Genomic DNA, 15,213 nt, shown 5'->3' with positions numbered 1-15,213 from the left:
GTGAATTCTGTTTTAAGTTTGAAGTCTTGGAACATCATGCAAAATATCAAACAGGCAATTGGAAATTTGAGTCTGGAGCACAGGAGAGAGGCTTTAATGGAGATAAAGACTTGACGCCATCAGTACTGAGCAGTAAATGCGATCACTCATAACAGAATAAAAAGTGAGAAGAGGGCAGGGGAAAGAGGCTCAAGGAATACCCATGTTTAAGGGTTGGGTGGATAAATAAGAGAAGATAAATGAGACTGAGGAGATCATTAGTAACGACCTTTGGAGTACAACATCTCTAGAGTGGTATAGGTAGAACCAGATTTCCAGCATCAGAACCATCAAGCATTTTGGTGGTGGAAGGAGGCTAGAACCATGAATCAGAAGGCTGAGGAAGGGCCTATCTGGGGGCAGGGGTTGGAGGGAGAGTAGGAGTACAGGTGGAGTGTGTGGATGAAGAAGATCCGAGCACAGCCATCTCTTTTATAACAAAAAACAACAAATTACCTAGCTTCTAACCACAGGAAAAAACGGAAACCAATTTGGGAGCATTTCTTCTCTTTTGAAATATGCAAGGGAGGGATAAGGACTGGAGTAGGATTCTGAAAAAGATCAAATGAAAAAAAACCAACAGGCCAAGTGCAACAGCTACTTCACCATGGGATGGTAAAAAGTAAGTTATTTCAATAAAACAATTCCTTAGAAGGAGTTCAGGACAGATATACCATATAGTTTATGTGGAGTTTTAAAAAATCATGAAATTATTTCAAGTATATGTGAAATATATTAATAGTGAAATCACACTATATTCATAATGGTCATGTAGTTGGTCCCTCCTAGATTGACTTTTCTTTTGGACTGTTTTATGTTATTACCTGTCGGCTGAATGTATTCTGTACATGCATCCAGTAATCTTCAACTGGATCATAACAGTATATTGCCTTGGTCAGTCCACCAGCAACATAAATCAGGTTGTTTAAGGATACAGCTGTTATACACCTCTTGGCAATAGGGATAGCTGCACGAAGTAGCCAAGAATTGGTTTCTGGATCATAAGATTGAACCTAATGATATACAGAAATATTTAATTAAAATTTCTAAACAAAAATGCAAATTTACTTAATAAAAAGCCTACTAATACATAGAAACATTATTAAAAATCAAACCCCATTAATTCATAGAATTAAGGGAGGTTGTTAGCTTGATAGTGAAATGTCTGAACTATGAAATTCTCAAAAGAAATGCAAATTTAGTACTTTCAAGCAGAATAGAGTAACACACACAGACTGTTTCCAAGATGAATGGTTGCCAGATTTTTACTTATGTCCATTAAAATTAATAGTCTAGATTTTTAAAAAATTGTTTTACATAGGATAACTATGCCTCAATCTGAATACAATTTCTTTACACTTTTAGGGAGTCCTTTCTTCAAAAGAACACAAATAAATCTCAATTCAGCATGCTTTGAATTATGACATTCTGAAATAAAGAATTCTAAATATGTAACATTTGACGTTATATTAAAATTTAATTTAGAGAAACAATGAACTGATTGACAAAATTCAGTTAACTACCGCTAAATGAGTTAGGCATGAGACACTTGTTTCCAGACTAAACATGGTATTTTCTGAGGTATCAGGACAGCACATGTTCTTTTGTCCCAGGAGTTTGATGAATGGCAACAACTTTGAGCCATCCTCTATTTACATTACAGAGGTTTCCTTTCCTCTTCTTTGTTCTAAAAAATACTTCTAAGTATGCAGAAAATGACCCAGTTGGAAGCAGTATAATTAGTTACTGTGTCTTCCCCTTTGCTAATTTACTTCCCAACTGTGTTTTGTGTGAATAATTTTTTGATTCTTTAGAGTATAGAAGTAAAAGGTTTAAAACAATTTATTTAGTACAAGATCTCAACATTGAGATTAGTCTCATTTCAAAAAGACTGGATCATGCTTTTTACAGAAGGATCTCACTTTAGTAACTTGAAACTGATTGTTTTCTCCCAAAAGTATAAAGTACTAGACAATTTTTAAAAGGCCCCTCACACTAAGGGACCTAGCTACCTACTTGATAAGACTCCAGTATTTTTCTTCTTGCATATTTTATTGGTAATTTCTATAAGAGAACATGGCTTACCTTATCAGAACAAGTATTATCATCAGGTCCTCCACCAATCACAAACAATTTGCCTACACAGCTAGTCACAGCAGGAGAACTCACTGCTTCCTTAAGGGGAGCAACTTCAGTCCATCGATTTGAAAAGGAATCATAACATTCTACGCTGCTAAGTCTGTTTTGCCCATCATAGCCTCCAACAACATATACCTATATGTAAAATACATGGAAAAATCTTAATTATCAAAAGTCTGAATTGTTAACTAGTTGGCTAAAGAATTAAGGGAACGCTCTCCTTTAAAAAGCCCTTGATTTTTAAATTTTAGAAGCCCTATAATTGCAATATTTTTAGCTCAGTTTGTGAAACTTTTAAAAAATTATCATCCTTTTACCACCATCAAGGAGCCTTTTTAGACATTTTTTTCATAATAGCTCCCTCTAATGAAATTTTAATACATAGATATATTGTATATCTGTTTATGTACTGTATGTATATCTGTGCTTTATATGAGAAACAGTGCGATTTTTTTCACCCCACCCCCACCCCCAAGAACAAATCTTCACCCATTTGGGGCGATGATTGCTCACACTGAGAATTGCATGATTTAGCTTAAATGCTCAAACTCATGGATGACGAAAATATTCAATTATTATAAAGTAATAAAGCTATGAAACTAAAATATTAGGTAAGGATTACTGCATTATGAGATCTTTGAAGGCCGGGCCTATCTTGTTCTTCACTTTAGTCTCTGTAAGTACCTAGAAAAGTACCTGACACATAATGAACTCTACTATATATTTCAAAAGGCTTTCACGTACATTTTCTTTTTACAAATATGAGGAAGGTAAGGCAAATTACTATCTTTGTATGAGAGGTGAACTAATCAACAAGCCATTTATTAAATTACCTAAGCAGAATAATCCATTAAGCATCATGAGATATACACAAAACTTTTAACCTAAAGGAGCTCTCCAGATTAACATCCACAATCATTTTAACCGAGAGTCGTCATCAACTCTTCCCTCCATATCTAATTCACTATTAAGACCTATGGAGTCTTCTTTCACAGCATCTCTCACGTGTCCCTTCCTTTTGTTTCCCACTGCCACCAACCTACATCAGGGTCCATATCATTTTATACCTCTCAGTTAATCTCCTGGCTCCACTCTAACGCTCTCTAGACCATAAATTAATCTTCTAAAATCACCTCATCAACTCCTTTTAATAGTTCAACAATAAATGCCTAAGGGTGAAGGCCAAACTTCATGCACTGTCATTCAAGTCTGTCTACAATTTATCCTTTTGCGTTCCTCCAGATTTCCAGAGCAGCCACTGCTATCTTGCATTTCTCACATTATGTTAAAATGATCTGTTGGTGGGTTTGTTCTCTCAACGCCATGCAGCTCAGAGAGGTTAAGTAACTCACTCAAGGTAAGGCAGCTGGAAGGCATATGGCAACTGTGGCACAGTGCAGCAATGAAGTCAGGAGAGGCAGGGTTCATACCTAGCTCGGTCACCAATGTAAGATCTTGGGCAGTTTACCTATCCTCTCTGAGACTCAGTCTTAGTTTCCTCAATTTAAAAATATAGACAATAATAGTAACTATCACATAATAGAATTCTGAGGATTAAACTTTAATACTATTCCCTTACATGCATAAATTAAAAAGAAATGCTGTGAGCATCAAGAGAAAAGGCCTCTAAGATTAGGAAAATCTGAGCTTTCGCCCCTCTGTTATCACCACTTGTGTAACCTTGAGCAAGTGACTTGATCTCTTTGGATTCAGTTTCTTTATAAATTGAAAAATTACATTAAATATTCTCTAAGATTCCTTTCTGCTCTAAGATTCTATATTCCAAACCACCCTAGGTTTCTTTAACAGAGAGCATTTATAAATTTAAATAATTTTATAAGCTTGAATTCAGCCTATATTTTAATTTTTAGGATAATAGTTTCCATGGATTGAATACTTGTTGTGTAAGGTAGGAAGAATTCCTTTTACTTCTTGATTTAGTACTTCCAAGTTTTGGGTACCTTCGAGTCAAGTATACTAATATTTATCAAATAAATTTGTGTTCACTAATCCATATACAGTAATTGAGACAATCATTTTCATTACCTTTGTATGTCCAGACTAAATAATTATAATTTTTTTAGTCAGACCTCATCTCTTTGCAATCCTTTATTTTAGCCACCCCTTTCTAGTAATATTTTGTCATTCTTGAGGCATAGCTGCCAAAACTATATATAATATAGTAAGTACTGACAAACCAGTGGTTTTAGAAAATACTCTATTAATATTTTATTTCCATTACATCTATCTTAAGGTGCTCATTATTTCACTGGCCTTGTAGACAGCAACAGCACACTAGATCAACATCCTTAGGAATTAACAGTAGCTTTCACACTGCTTTGAGAAGCTCTGGGATTCTACAGTATAGAGATTTCAAGAAGCCTGTGTGGGGGTGGGGGAGGGGAGGAGGACTGATGGGAGACTGAGTGGGAAGGGTTCCTGGCACCACCTCTGTTTCATTTAGAGCAGTTCTCTTTTCTCATTGGTGGCTCTAAATGTCTCCACAGGAGGACCTAAGAGGCAGCAATCTTTTTAGAAAGGAGTACTAGGGGACCAGTCAAAAACACACGTGCAAGCAAGTATGCTGCTTTTACTTAGATTGTTCACTAACTTGAAGTGGCTTAGGAGGACCTGGCAGAAATGGAGGCAGGGAATGGCTAAAGAGCCCAAGTTAGCCCTTGGTACAACCACTGTATTTTTATCTGTTTTATGCAATGGAGTTTTATATTAGATTTAATTTTTAAAAAGAGGGTGCAGTTGCTTCTAAAAAGTTAGGAAGCCACTAGTCCAAAAGTGATTCTCATGTTCCTAAGGACAGCGAATGGTTCAGAACTAAGTTATATACTTTTAGTATTATTTATTAGCTGCAGTAAATAATAAGCATTCTTTAAAATATGTTGGAGAGTTTATCTTAACACTTATTTTAAATTATTTTGTCCCCACATGTACAAATAAAAAAGCTAAAATAACCCTTCTCTAGATAAATATCTCTCTGCCTGACTGCCAGAGTCAGTCAAAGGAACGAGGCTGCTTGGATTAGACATTGGCCTGTTTTCAAACTTGACGCGACTCCTTTGTCTTCCAATGCTTCTTAAGCATTTGGACTCCAGTGGTGCATGAGAAGAGATATGTGCTGCACTGCCGTGAATTCCAAATTGGGAGAACAAAATACCCATTCAAAAGTACAGTGTCAGATTATTTATGTCTTCGGTTTATCTACTGAGGTTAGAAATGGAAGGAAATACAATTTGAATCCAAAATACTCACAGGGTGAGTGAAATGAAGGATTCAGCTGTGGTATTTATTTTGGAAATGTACCAGCAAAAGTAATAAAAAGTGGTTTCTCTTACTTTACCAAGGAGGACAGCCATTTTGTGACGCCATCTGCCTTTATTTAGAGAAGCAACTCTGATCCAAATATTTAACTGTGAGTTATAAATCCAGACATCACGGCCATTAATCCTTCCACCTTGAAATGCAAAACAATGCACATACAATAATATATGTATCACAAATGGATCTATGCCCAAGGCATAGCTAATGAAAACACAGGATTTATTCACCCAGTCCCAGAATTCGAGAATTCAGTACAATAAATGAAATAAGGACCCTCAAAGCTTAATGGAAATAATTCTACAGAGCAGATTTAAACTTTGCCAATTGTAATCTTGAGAAATAATAATTACAGGCTCCAAATAACAAAATGCAGAAAATGAATTTTATAAATGTATAAGATTGTTAATTTAGGAGGCAGATATCAGAAGTACCCAAACAACAGAATCATTCTAAAAAGATTTTTTAAAATCACCCACTTTTTAAAAAACATACCATTGTACAAAATAAAGTATGTATTGTTATATTGTTCAATGTGTCCTAATACAGGAATCTGCAAAGCTGGTAAAATTATTTAACCAATTAACTGACTTCAGACCAGAGATACCAGTTATACTTTGTACAAGTCTGTCATTCTATTGTCTGTTTGATTTTAGAGGTAACATATCACATTATTATAAAAGAAGTTCAAATTAAGAATTTTAAGGAAAATCCTCTTTCATAAACTTTGGGGAGAATTTCAGAAAACACAAGTGGATTAGAGATGCTTAATTCTATGTGTGCTTTTCTGTGTTTTACTGTGTTCCTTAAAACAAAGTAAACAGGCATAAGTTTTAAAAATTATACCATATTCTATATGCATTTGAGAACATTTAAAATATGATACGACTAAAGGTCTTTTTTCTTTTTTTAATTAATTTTCTTTTTTAATTAATTAATTTTAGGATGTACATCATATTTTGAATTCTGTGTACATAACATCATGTTCACCACCCGAAAACTAATTATAGTCCATCCCCTCACATGTGAGCCTAATCACCCCTTTTGCCCTCTCCCCTCCCCCCAAAGGTATTTTCTGATGGATCTTTCTTAAGTCATTCTGCATAATCTGGTACCTGTTTTTAAGAGTAGAAAGTCACTCTCGGTTTTATTTGTTATATAAGCTGACCTGCCTAAAGTGGGCGTATCCACTTTCATTGTTTTCGTTTGAGACACTGTTATCATTTAAAACAGCCAAGCTGTGTTCGAATTAAAAGTAACTACTGTAAGAAATCTTTATTTACCTGAGACAAGAATGTCATTCCTTAGAGCACAGACAGCATACTCTGATTTGGTAAATTCTGGAAGCTTAGCCAAAGACTTCCATTCTCCTGTCACAGGATCATAGCACTCAGTGTAGGGAAGATTAAATCCTCCAACTCGTTCACAGCCTCCAACGACAACTATCACCTCAGAATAGCCAGTTGACCTAAAATAATTGTTAGAAGAATGCATAAATAATAAATTGAAATACCCTCCAGACTGCTTAAAACCCTAAAAATGTATCATTATCACAAAGAAAGTGGAACACTATTATAAACGGTTAAATTTATTCTCTCAGCGTGTGTTAAATAATACAGGCTGCCAATTACTTACTTTGAGGAGAACATTCATGAGGGATTTAGCAACGTCATTTTTCTACAGAAAATTTCTATGGGTATTTTTTTCTATGAGTTTTGCCTTGAAAACTGTTAGCAGGGGCCGGCCCGGTGGCACAGTGGTTAAGTGCACACGTTCTGCTTCGGCGGCCCGGGGTTCGCCAGTTCAGATCCCGGGTGCGGACATGGCACCGCTTGGCAAGCCATGCTGTGGCAGGCATCCCACATATAAAGTAGAGGGAGATGGGCATGGATGTTAGCTCAGGGCCAGTCTTCCTCAGCGAAAAGAGGATTGGCAGCAGTTAGCTCAGGGCTAATCTCCCCCCCACAAAAAAACAAACAAACTGTAAAGCAGTTCAAAGATCCTATGTAACTCAACTGGAACCCTGGTAATATGAAGGATGACTTTCAAATGCAGTTTTGCAGCAGTTCATATATGTATAATAACACAAGGTAAGATAATGCACTTTTTCTAAGTGTAGGAAAATGGTGCTTTTTCATCAAATTACTAGTTCTCAAAAAAAGTAATTCATAGTATAATCTAAGTACCCTTTAAAGGAGTATATGTATTTCTTCAGAAAAATTTTTTTAAAAGATTGGCCCTGAGCTAACATCTGTTGCCAATCTTTTTTTTTTTCTTCTCCCCAAAGCCCCCCAGTACATAGTTGTGTATTCTAGTTGTAGATCCTTCTGGTTGTGCTATGTGGGACACCGCCTCAGCGTGGCCTGATGAGCAGTACTAGGCCCATGCCCAGGACCCGAAGCAGCGAGACCCTGGGCCGCCGAAGCACAGAGCACGAACTTAACCACTCGGCCACGGGGCCAGCCCTCAGAAATTATTTTTTAAGATAACTTTTTAAAAGTTAAGTAAATTAAGGTAATCCAACTCATAATGTTGGGTGGTCACTAAAAATATTGTTAACAGAGTTTATAACAAAGGATGTTAAATGAAAAAAGCAAGATGAAGAATTGTACAGAAGGTCCAATCAATACTATGTAAAAATTGTGTCTGGAAAGAATATACCAAAGCGCTAATTAATGATGCTTATCTCTGATTGTGTGGCTTCCTCCTTTCTAGCAACACAAATTTTCAAAACAATAATAAGCATGGGCTATTTTTAGAGTGGAAAAAACAACTTTTAAGAGGACTAAAAGAATCCTAAGGTTTACATGAATCACTGGCTTCTTTGATTTTGTAGTTTAAATTTAAGATAAAGACAGGAAAAACTAAAAGCTTATCCAAGCTTTTTTGTTGTTGTTCATAAGGCTTAATAGATAGTTTGGAATTTTAAAGTTATTTGGCTTTTATATTTTTTCCACAAATATAATTGAAATGAAAAAGTCTTATAATTGCATTTATGGTTGCTACAATTTTAAGTCTCAAGCAGAAAAATGCTAGCAATTCCTCTTCTCTTACTTAAATGTGGATGGAAAAAAGATCACAACAGAATATGGATTTGTAGTTTTAGTCAGTGTGATATTTCACAATTATACTAGAAAAAAACAAAATTAAGCAATATTGGTATGTCCCCTTAATAGAACTCCTACATTCTAGCAATATTTACTCACATCTATTTCAACTAGCAATCATTCACCTAGGGGACTGGCCCGGTGGTGTAGTGGTTGAGTTTGTGTGGTCCGCTTTGGTGGCCTGTGGTTCATGGGCCCAGATCCCAGGCACAGACCTACACACTGCTCATCAAGCTATGCTGTGGTGGCATCCCACATGCAAAATAAAGGAAAATTGGCACAGATGTTAGCTCAGGGCCAATCTTCTTCACCAAAAACCCCCCAAAAACAAAAAAACAACAATCATTCACCTTTTCCATGCCAGGCATACTTTTCCCATGATCAAATCAGAAATATATATTGTAGAAAAGAATTTTGTTCATAGATGCAATAAAAATTACTTCTAGGAACCCACCAAATTGTATAATCCCAACCTAGTATTTAGTAAAACATTATCAAAGGACTCATATTATCAATAGTATTTACTATTTTCCAAATAATTCCAAAATGAAAATACTGAAAACAGAGGATAGCACCAGACACTTAGTAGTACAACTACTGACTAAGTTATCCTTTTTCTGTGGAAGTACCATTTCCTAAAATCACAATGGAAATACCTCTAAGACAAATGCATGTGATCTTGCTCAAGGCCTTATTTATTGATTGACCAAAACAAAAATTGCTAAGTACTGTCACTGGGGTTCAATCACCCCTAATTATTTTAATGTAAAATCAAGGTAATTATTATATATTATAGAATTTTGTTTTATACTTTTGTCATATCATTTTTCTTGTTTTATACTTTTCCTTTGCTTGAACTTGCTTGCCTTTTTCAAGACTTCTTAGCCCAATCAACATATATTGTTGGTTTTTGTCCACTGGAACAAGAAGAGACAACAGCATGAAAAGTTAATGTCTAAAACATTTAGTCCCACTAAACAAAGGATCATTTCAGCATCTACTGGAACGTGTATTTATCTGAAAAGATCAGCAAAATATTGGCTTTGCCTGTACTTAAGGTCTTTTTTTTTTTTTTTTTAAGATTGGCACCTGGGCTAACAACTGTTGCCAATCTTCCTTTTTTTTTTAAAGATTGGCACCTGGGCCAACAACTGTTGCCAATCTTCCTTTTTTTTTAAAGATTGGCACATGGGCTAACAACCGTTGCCAATCTTTTTTTTTTTTTTCCTGCTTTATCTCCCCAAACCCCCCTCCACCCCACCCCTGTACATAGTTGTATATCTTAGTTGCAGGTCCTTCTAGTTGTGGGATGTGGGACGCCGCCTCAACGTGGCCTGACGAGCGGTGCCACGTCCGCACCCAGGATCCGAACCCTGGGCTGGCCAGTGGAGGCCTCGAACTTAACCACTTAGCCACGGAGCCGGCCCCTGAAGGTCTTATTTGTAACCAAATGGCTTTTAACTTAATTAGAGACAAGTCTGGTGTTCTCATTAGAGACTGTTAACCCAACAGAGCAGTTATTTTTATTTCTTGAGCTTGGAAAATACTTATCTCAGGCAGGGAGATGATTGCCTTAAAGGAAATAAGTTACTCCAGCCTGTGAAATGAATACAAGAAACCTCAACTAAATTGGAGTCTGCACGGCTTTGCAGGGGGAGCTCTCACATCCTATCATACATCATACTTCCTCGATTACTCCAGCCAGGAAGAGATGGAGACCGGCATCTTCCACAGGAAGTAAAACTACTTTACTAGTGAAGGAGACTTCTCTCCCCATGCAGCAAAACCCAGCCAATGAGAAGTGCTGCAACTTGGCCAATGAAAAGCTGTTGCCACCTGGAACTGTGAATTTCCCCCAATGGACTTTTATTTAGAACAGCCTCTCCCTACTCCCCCTTTTTTTCTATAAAAGCAGCTCCCCTCCTTCCTTTTTGGGGATTTGCCTATGGTTTGCCATAACATGCACATCCTGAATTGCAATTCTTTTGGCTATGCCCGAATATATTCATTTTGAGGGTAAAATAACAGGTGATTTTGCCTTTGATGTTGACAAGCTGAAAACAGTAACTAGAACAAAAAGATAGTCAAGATGATAGCGTAGGATGAATAAAATTCTAAATACCAATGCAATCTCTTTTTTAGAGTGAATGTTACTTTATTTTATTAATCCTTTAAAGTCAAAATTCTGATTTTCTGCTGTGACAAAATGACAACTATTTGCTGCTTTACTGTTAAGGCTCACTATTCGTTCAATAGTGAAACAATAGGAAAGGCAGTGTGTTTCATATAGTGGAAAGCTGGAAGAGAGAAGGGAGAGACATTAGTGATATAGTCTATTCACCATTCTAAGAGTCAAAAATATCTGAAAACCAAGCCATCAAACCAAAACAGAGATATGAGACTTTAAGCCCCAGAGAGACTAAATGGCTCTCTAGTCTGTAAGAGATGACAGTTACTAAACTCAATGTATTAATTTATCTAAAGAAAGAACTGTATATTAAAAGACAGGATTGGTCAGCCCCAAAAGCAGTCAGTAAATGAATGAATGAAAGAGTAGATAATAAGCACAGAGGCAAACATTTCCTGTACCCATTCAATTTTTGTCTAAAGGAAAGAGAATCTTAGCTAACTTGAACATTGTTGGTCCTTTGGTGAGAATATTTTTATGGTGGGTGAGACTGCCTCAAGCCATAACTAGGTGAGAGGATTCTGGTCCTAAAGATCAGCTAAATCCCTTTGTTTGGATTCCATGCTTGCCAAGCAACCTTTGGAAACTTTGGCTTCCCCTGTAGTGACCTGCCCATAGTAAGAGACTATGCTGACAGACTGACCTAAAATATCTAGTCTGTTTGACAGTTCCATTTCTCTTTCTTTTTTTTTTTTGTGAGGAGACTGGCCCTGAGCTAACATCTGCAACCAGTCCTCCTCTTTTTGCTTGAGGAAAAGGGGCCCTGAGCTAACATCTCTGCCAACCTTCCTCTATTTTGTGTGTGGGACACTGCCACAGCATGGCTTGATGAGCGGTGTGTGGGTCCATGCCTGGGATCTGAACCTGTGAATGCCAGGCTGCCAAAGCGGAGCACGCAAACTCAACCACTGTGCCACCAGGCTGGCCCTCCATTTCTTATAGCAAATAAATATATATAGACTAGAAGATAATGAGTTATCAGTCTCTCATAGTAAATGTTAAATTTGCCCCAATAGTCTATTCTTACTGTATCAAAAGAAAAAACACGTTTCTGAGCCTATAGGAATTACTGGATCATGGTGAATTCATCAATATAAATGACCCCTATAAGCTATGCCACATAAACCTTATAGCTTTCTAAACTTGGTGAGGACAGAGGCTTTCCATCTGAAACTGGAATAGGCAGAATGGGTTCTATAAGGCAATGGCTGTACTGATCAAAAGACACAAAATGTTTACTTCCCCTCCCTGCCTCCCCGAAGCCCCAGTACATAGTTGTATATTCTAGTTGTAAGTCCTTCTGTGTGAGCTGCCACCACAGCACTGCTACAGACAGACAAGTGGTGTGGTTCTGTGCTGGGGAACTGAACATGGGCCACCAAAGCAGAGTGCACCAAACTTTAACTGCTAGGCCATCAGGGCTGGCTCTTAAAATGTTTGCTTTGTCCTTAGGTTCTACAAGATAATGACTCCTGTACCCTTTTAATACATCCCCTTTTTATGCTTAAACTGGTGAGCTGGTTTTTTTCTTTTTTTTTTTTTTTGAGGAAGATTAACCCTGAGCTAACTACTGCCAATCCTCCTCTTTTTGCTGAGGAAGACTGGCCCTGAGCTAACATCCGTGCCCATCTTCCTCTACTTTATATGTGAGACGCCTACCACAGCATGGCTTTTGGCAAGCGGTGCCATGTCCTGACCTGGGATCCGAACTGACAAACCCCAGGCCGCTGAGAAGCGGAATGTGCGAACTTACCTGCTGCACCACTGGGCCGGCCCCCAGGTGAGCTGGTTTTAATTACTTGTAATCAGAATTCTGATAGAGCTCAATGGATTGCAGGAAAAAACACCTACAAATAGTTTTCAGACTCAGGAAAAGATGCCCAACCTTCCACATTTAAAAAGAAATGCAAATTAAAATTATAAGATACCGTTTTCACTTTCCAGAGTAGCAATGATTTATAAAAGTAATAATATGCTGTGTTGGCAAAGGAGTGGAGAAATAGGTACTTTCATATTTTTGGATGAAATGTAGATCGGAAGACAATTTTTACAGTATCTAACAAAATTAAAAATGCACATACCCTACGACTGAGGATTAAGCAATTTCACTTCTAATAAGTCATGCTATAAATTGCCAGTATATGTATGCAGACATATGTACAAGCATATTCACTGAGCATTGTTTGCAATGGCAAAAATCTAGAAACAACCTAAATTGTTCATCATTAAGAGATAGATCAAAAAATTATGGTATCCAAAAATGGAGTACTGTACAGCTCTTAAAAAAGAATGGAATTGAAAATTCCTGGGGCTGGCCCAGTGGTACAGTGGTTAAGTGTGCACATTCCGCTTCGGCGGCCCGGGGTTCACCAGTTTGGATCTCAGGTGTGGACACGGCACCGCTTGGCAAGCCATAGCGTGGCAGGCATCCCACTTATAAAAAAGTAGAGGAAGATGGGCACGGATGTTAGCTCAGGGCCAGCCTTCCTCAGCAAAAAAAAGAGGAGGATTGGCAGCAGATGTTAGCTCAGGGCTAATCTTCCTCAAAAAAAAAAAAAAGAAAAGAAAATTCCCATAATAAAAAGTAAAAAAAAAAAAGGAATAAAGACCTATATGTGGTGATGTAGAACAATCTCCAAGATACTTTTTCTTTTTTTGGCTGAGGAAGATTAGCCCTGAGCTAACATCTGTACCAATCTTCCTCCACTTTGTATGTGGGTTGCTGCCACAGCATGGCTGGTGAGTGTATAGATGCATGCCTGGGATCCAAACCTGTGAACCTGAGCTGCCGAAGCGGAGTGTGCCAAACTTAACCACCAGGCCATGGGGCCAGCCCTCCAAGATACTCTGAAGTGATAAATACACACACACACACACACTTCCATATGCAAAGAATATTTCCAAAAAGAGTTCAAAAAACTGGTAACAGAGGTATCCTTTGGGGAGGAGAACTAATATACTAATAAGGGTCAAGTAGAGGGAGACTTCCAATGTATACTTTTATGGAAAAATGTTTGAGTTCAAAATAAAAATGAATTAACATGTATAAAAATGGTAAACCATGCATCCCATAATATAGTAGAATATCGTTTTTAAGAAGGACTGGAACAAAAAAATTCAGAACACTGAATTTTAGCCCTGGTCCTGCCACTAACTAGCTTTGTGACCAAGAGCAAGTTGGTTCACTTAACTTTGTGACCAAGAGCAAGTTGGTGCCTCAGTTTTATCACCTATAAAATAATGAATGAAGGAATTAATTAAACAATCTTAAAACTATTTATTAAAAAAAACCCTTTATCTTAATTTTCTCAACTGGTTTCCAATAGCAACTTGAACTTTGTCCTCTTTATGGCAGTTAGGTTCCTATATTCATCATATAGTAACTGATTATTAGACAAGAGGTAGTAGAAAGTATTAGAAGAGACAAGTACTTAACTGATTCCAGCCTCAAAATGATGAGCTGATTAAATCTTAGCTATCTCTTGCTCAATGGAGTGTGGGAAAGAACATCAATTTTTCCCATAGCTATGAACAATTTATGCTTAAAATAAACTATTTGATAGCAAACATTTCTGACTCTCAAACCACATTTCCTATTCTGTAAAAGTACAGCATAAACTTTTTCATGAAACCAGCAATAATTTTTATTAAGCATTTTTGTGTCCAATTCTAGGTTATACATTTTTGATATGGTTTTTCCAATCCTTATAACAATCTTAAAGGTAGGTAGTATCCTTTTACACATGAGGAAACTGATACAGAGAGAAGTTAAAGTAACTTGCCCCAAGGTCATGGAATTAACTAGCTGTGTAGAGCAGATTTTAATCCAGGACTGTGTGATTCTGAAGCCAGTACTCTAAATATATCATGATGCTTGAACTTGGTATTTATTAAAAATAGTATTATGTGTTAATAGAGAGATTTAAAGTTGCATAATATATATTAATAAAAAGACAACCACTGTTCCTAAGCTTTATTCCTTCTGTGATTGGTCTCCACTGTTTTTCCTCCATGCACCCAAGGGTTTACAACCGGCAGTGCAGATTATCAAAACCTCTCATGCTCTTGGATGCATCTTGGGGTTTTCTCTGTCATTTAAGAGACATGCGGTATATGTAGGTAGAATATCCACTATGGGTGGAGCTCTGGAGAATACCTGGCACAGGATAAACATTAAAGAAATACTGGCTGATGTGAGGAGTATATCACCCTAATCCAGAGTTAATCTTCACATTGCTAATGGTGGGACAACCAGATACACTGTGTCTCCTAACGTGATGCATTACCTTGGATGACTTCTAGCCAAAAATATTTAACTTGTCTCCATCAAGCTGAAGCTTTTAGAGCCAACTTCGAGTCTCCAGGAATCATAGCTAAATGCAGCTAAGTGACACCATAAGGAAGCAA

At 37.2% G+C, this 15,213-nt stretch overlaps 1 protein-coding gene across 15 annotated transcripts in view; it reads right to left on the bottom strand.

Moving 5' to 3' along the window:
• The window catches only part of KLHL24 (kelch like family member 24), a 40,802-nt gene that overhangs the window by 9,546 nt on the left and 16,043 nt on the right, over positions 1-15,213 (bottom strand). For 9 of the 15 annotated variants that reach the window (XM_005601838.4, XM_005601839.4, XM_001496496.7 and 6 more), the window contains 4 exons: positions 6,795-6,979; positions 5,529-5,647; positions 2,125-2,313; positions 864-1,052 (listed from right to left, as the gene is read on the bottom strand). In XM_005601838.4, coding sequence (XP_005601895.1) covers positions 864-1,052; positions 2,125-2,313; positions 5,529-5,647; positions 6,795-6,979 — 682 coding nt within the window. Of the gene's footprint in view, positions 1-441; positions 591-863; positions 1,053-2,124; positions 2,314-5,528; positions 5,648-6,794; positions 6,980-15,213 lie in introns of those variants that run through there. The other 6 variants (XM_070243342.1, XM_070243343.1, XM_070243345.1 and 3 more) reach the window with 2 other exon arrangements.

The sequence above is a fragment of the Equus caballus genome, chromosome 19 (assembly GCF_041296265.1).
Source record: "Equus caballus isolate H_3958 breed thoroughbred chromosome 19, TB-T2T, whole genome shotgun sequence".
NCBI classification, from domain to species: Eukaryota; Metazoa; Chordata; class Mammalia; order Perissodactyla; family Equidae; genus Equus; species Equus caballus.
The sequence above is the reverse complement of the archived record's forward strand: the minus strand, read 5'-3'. Positions and strand labels throughout refer to the sequence as shown.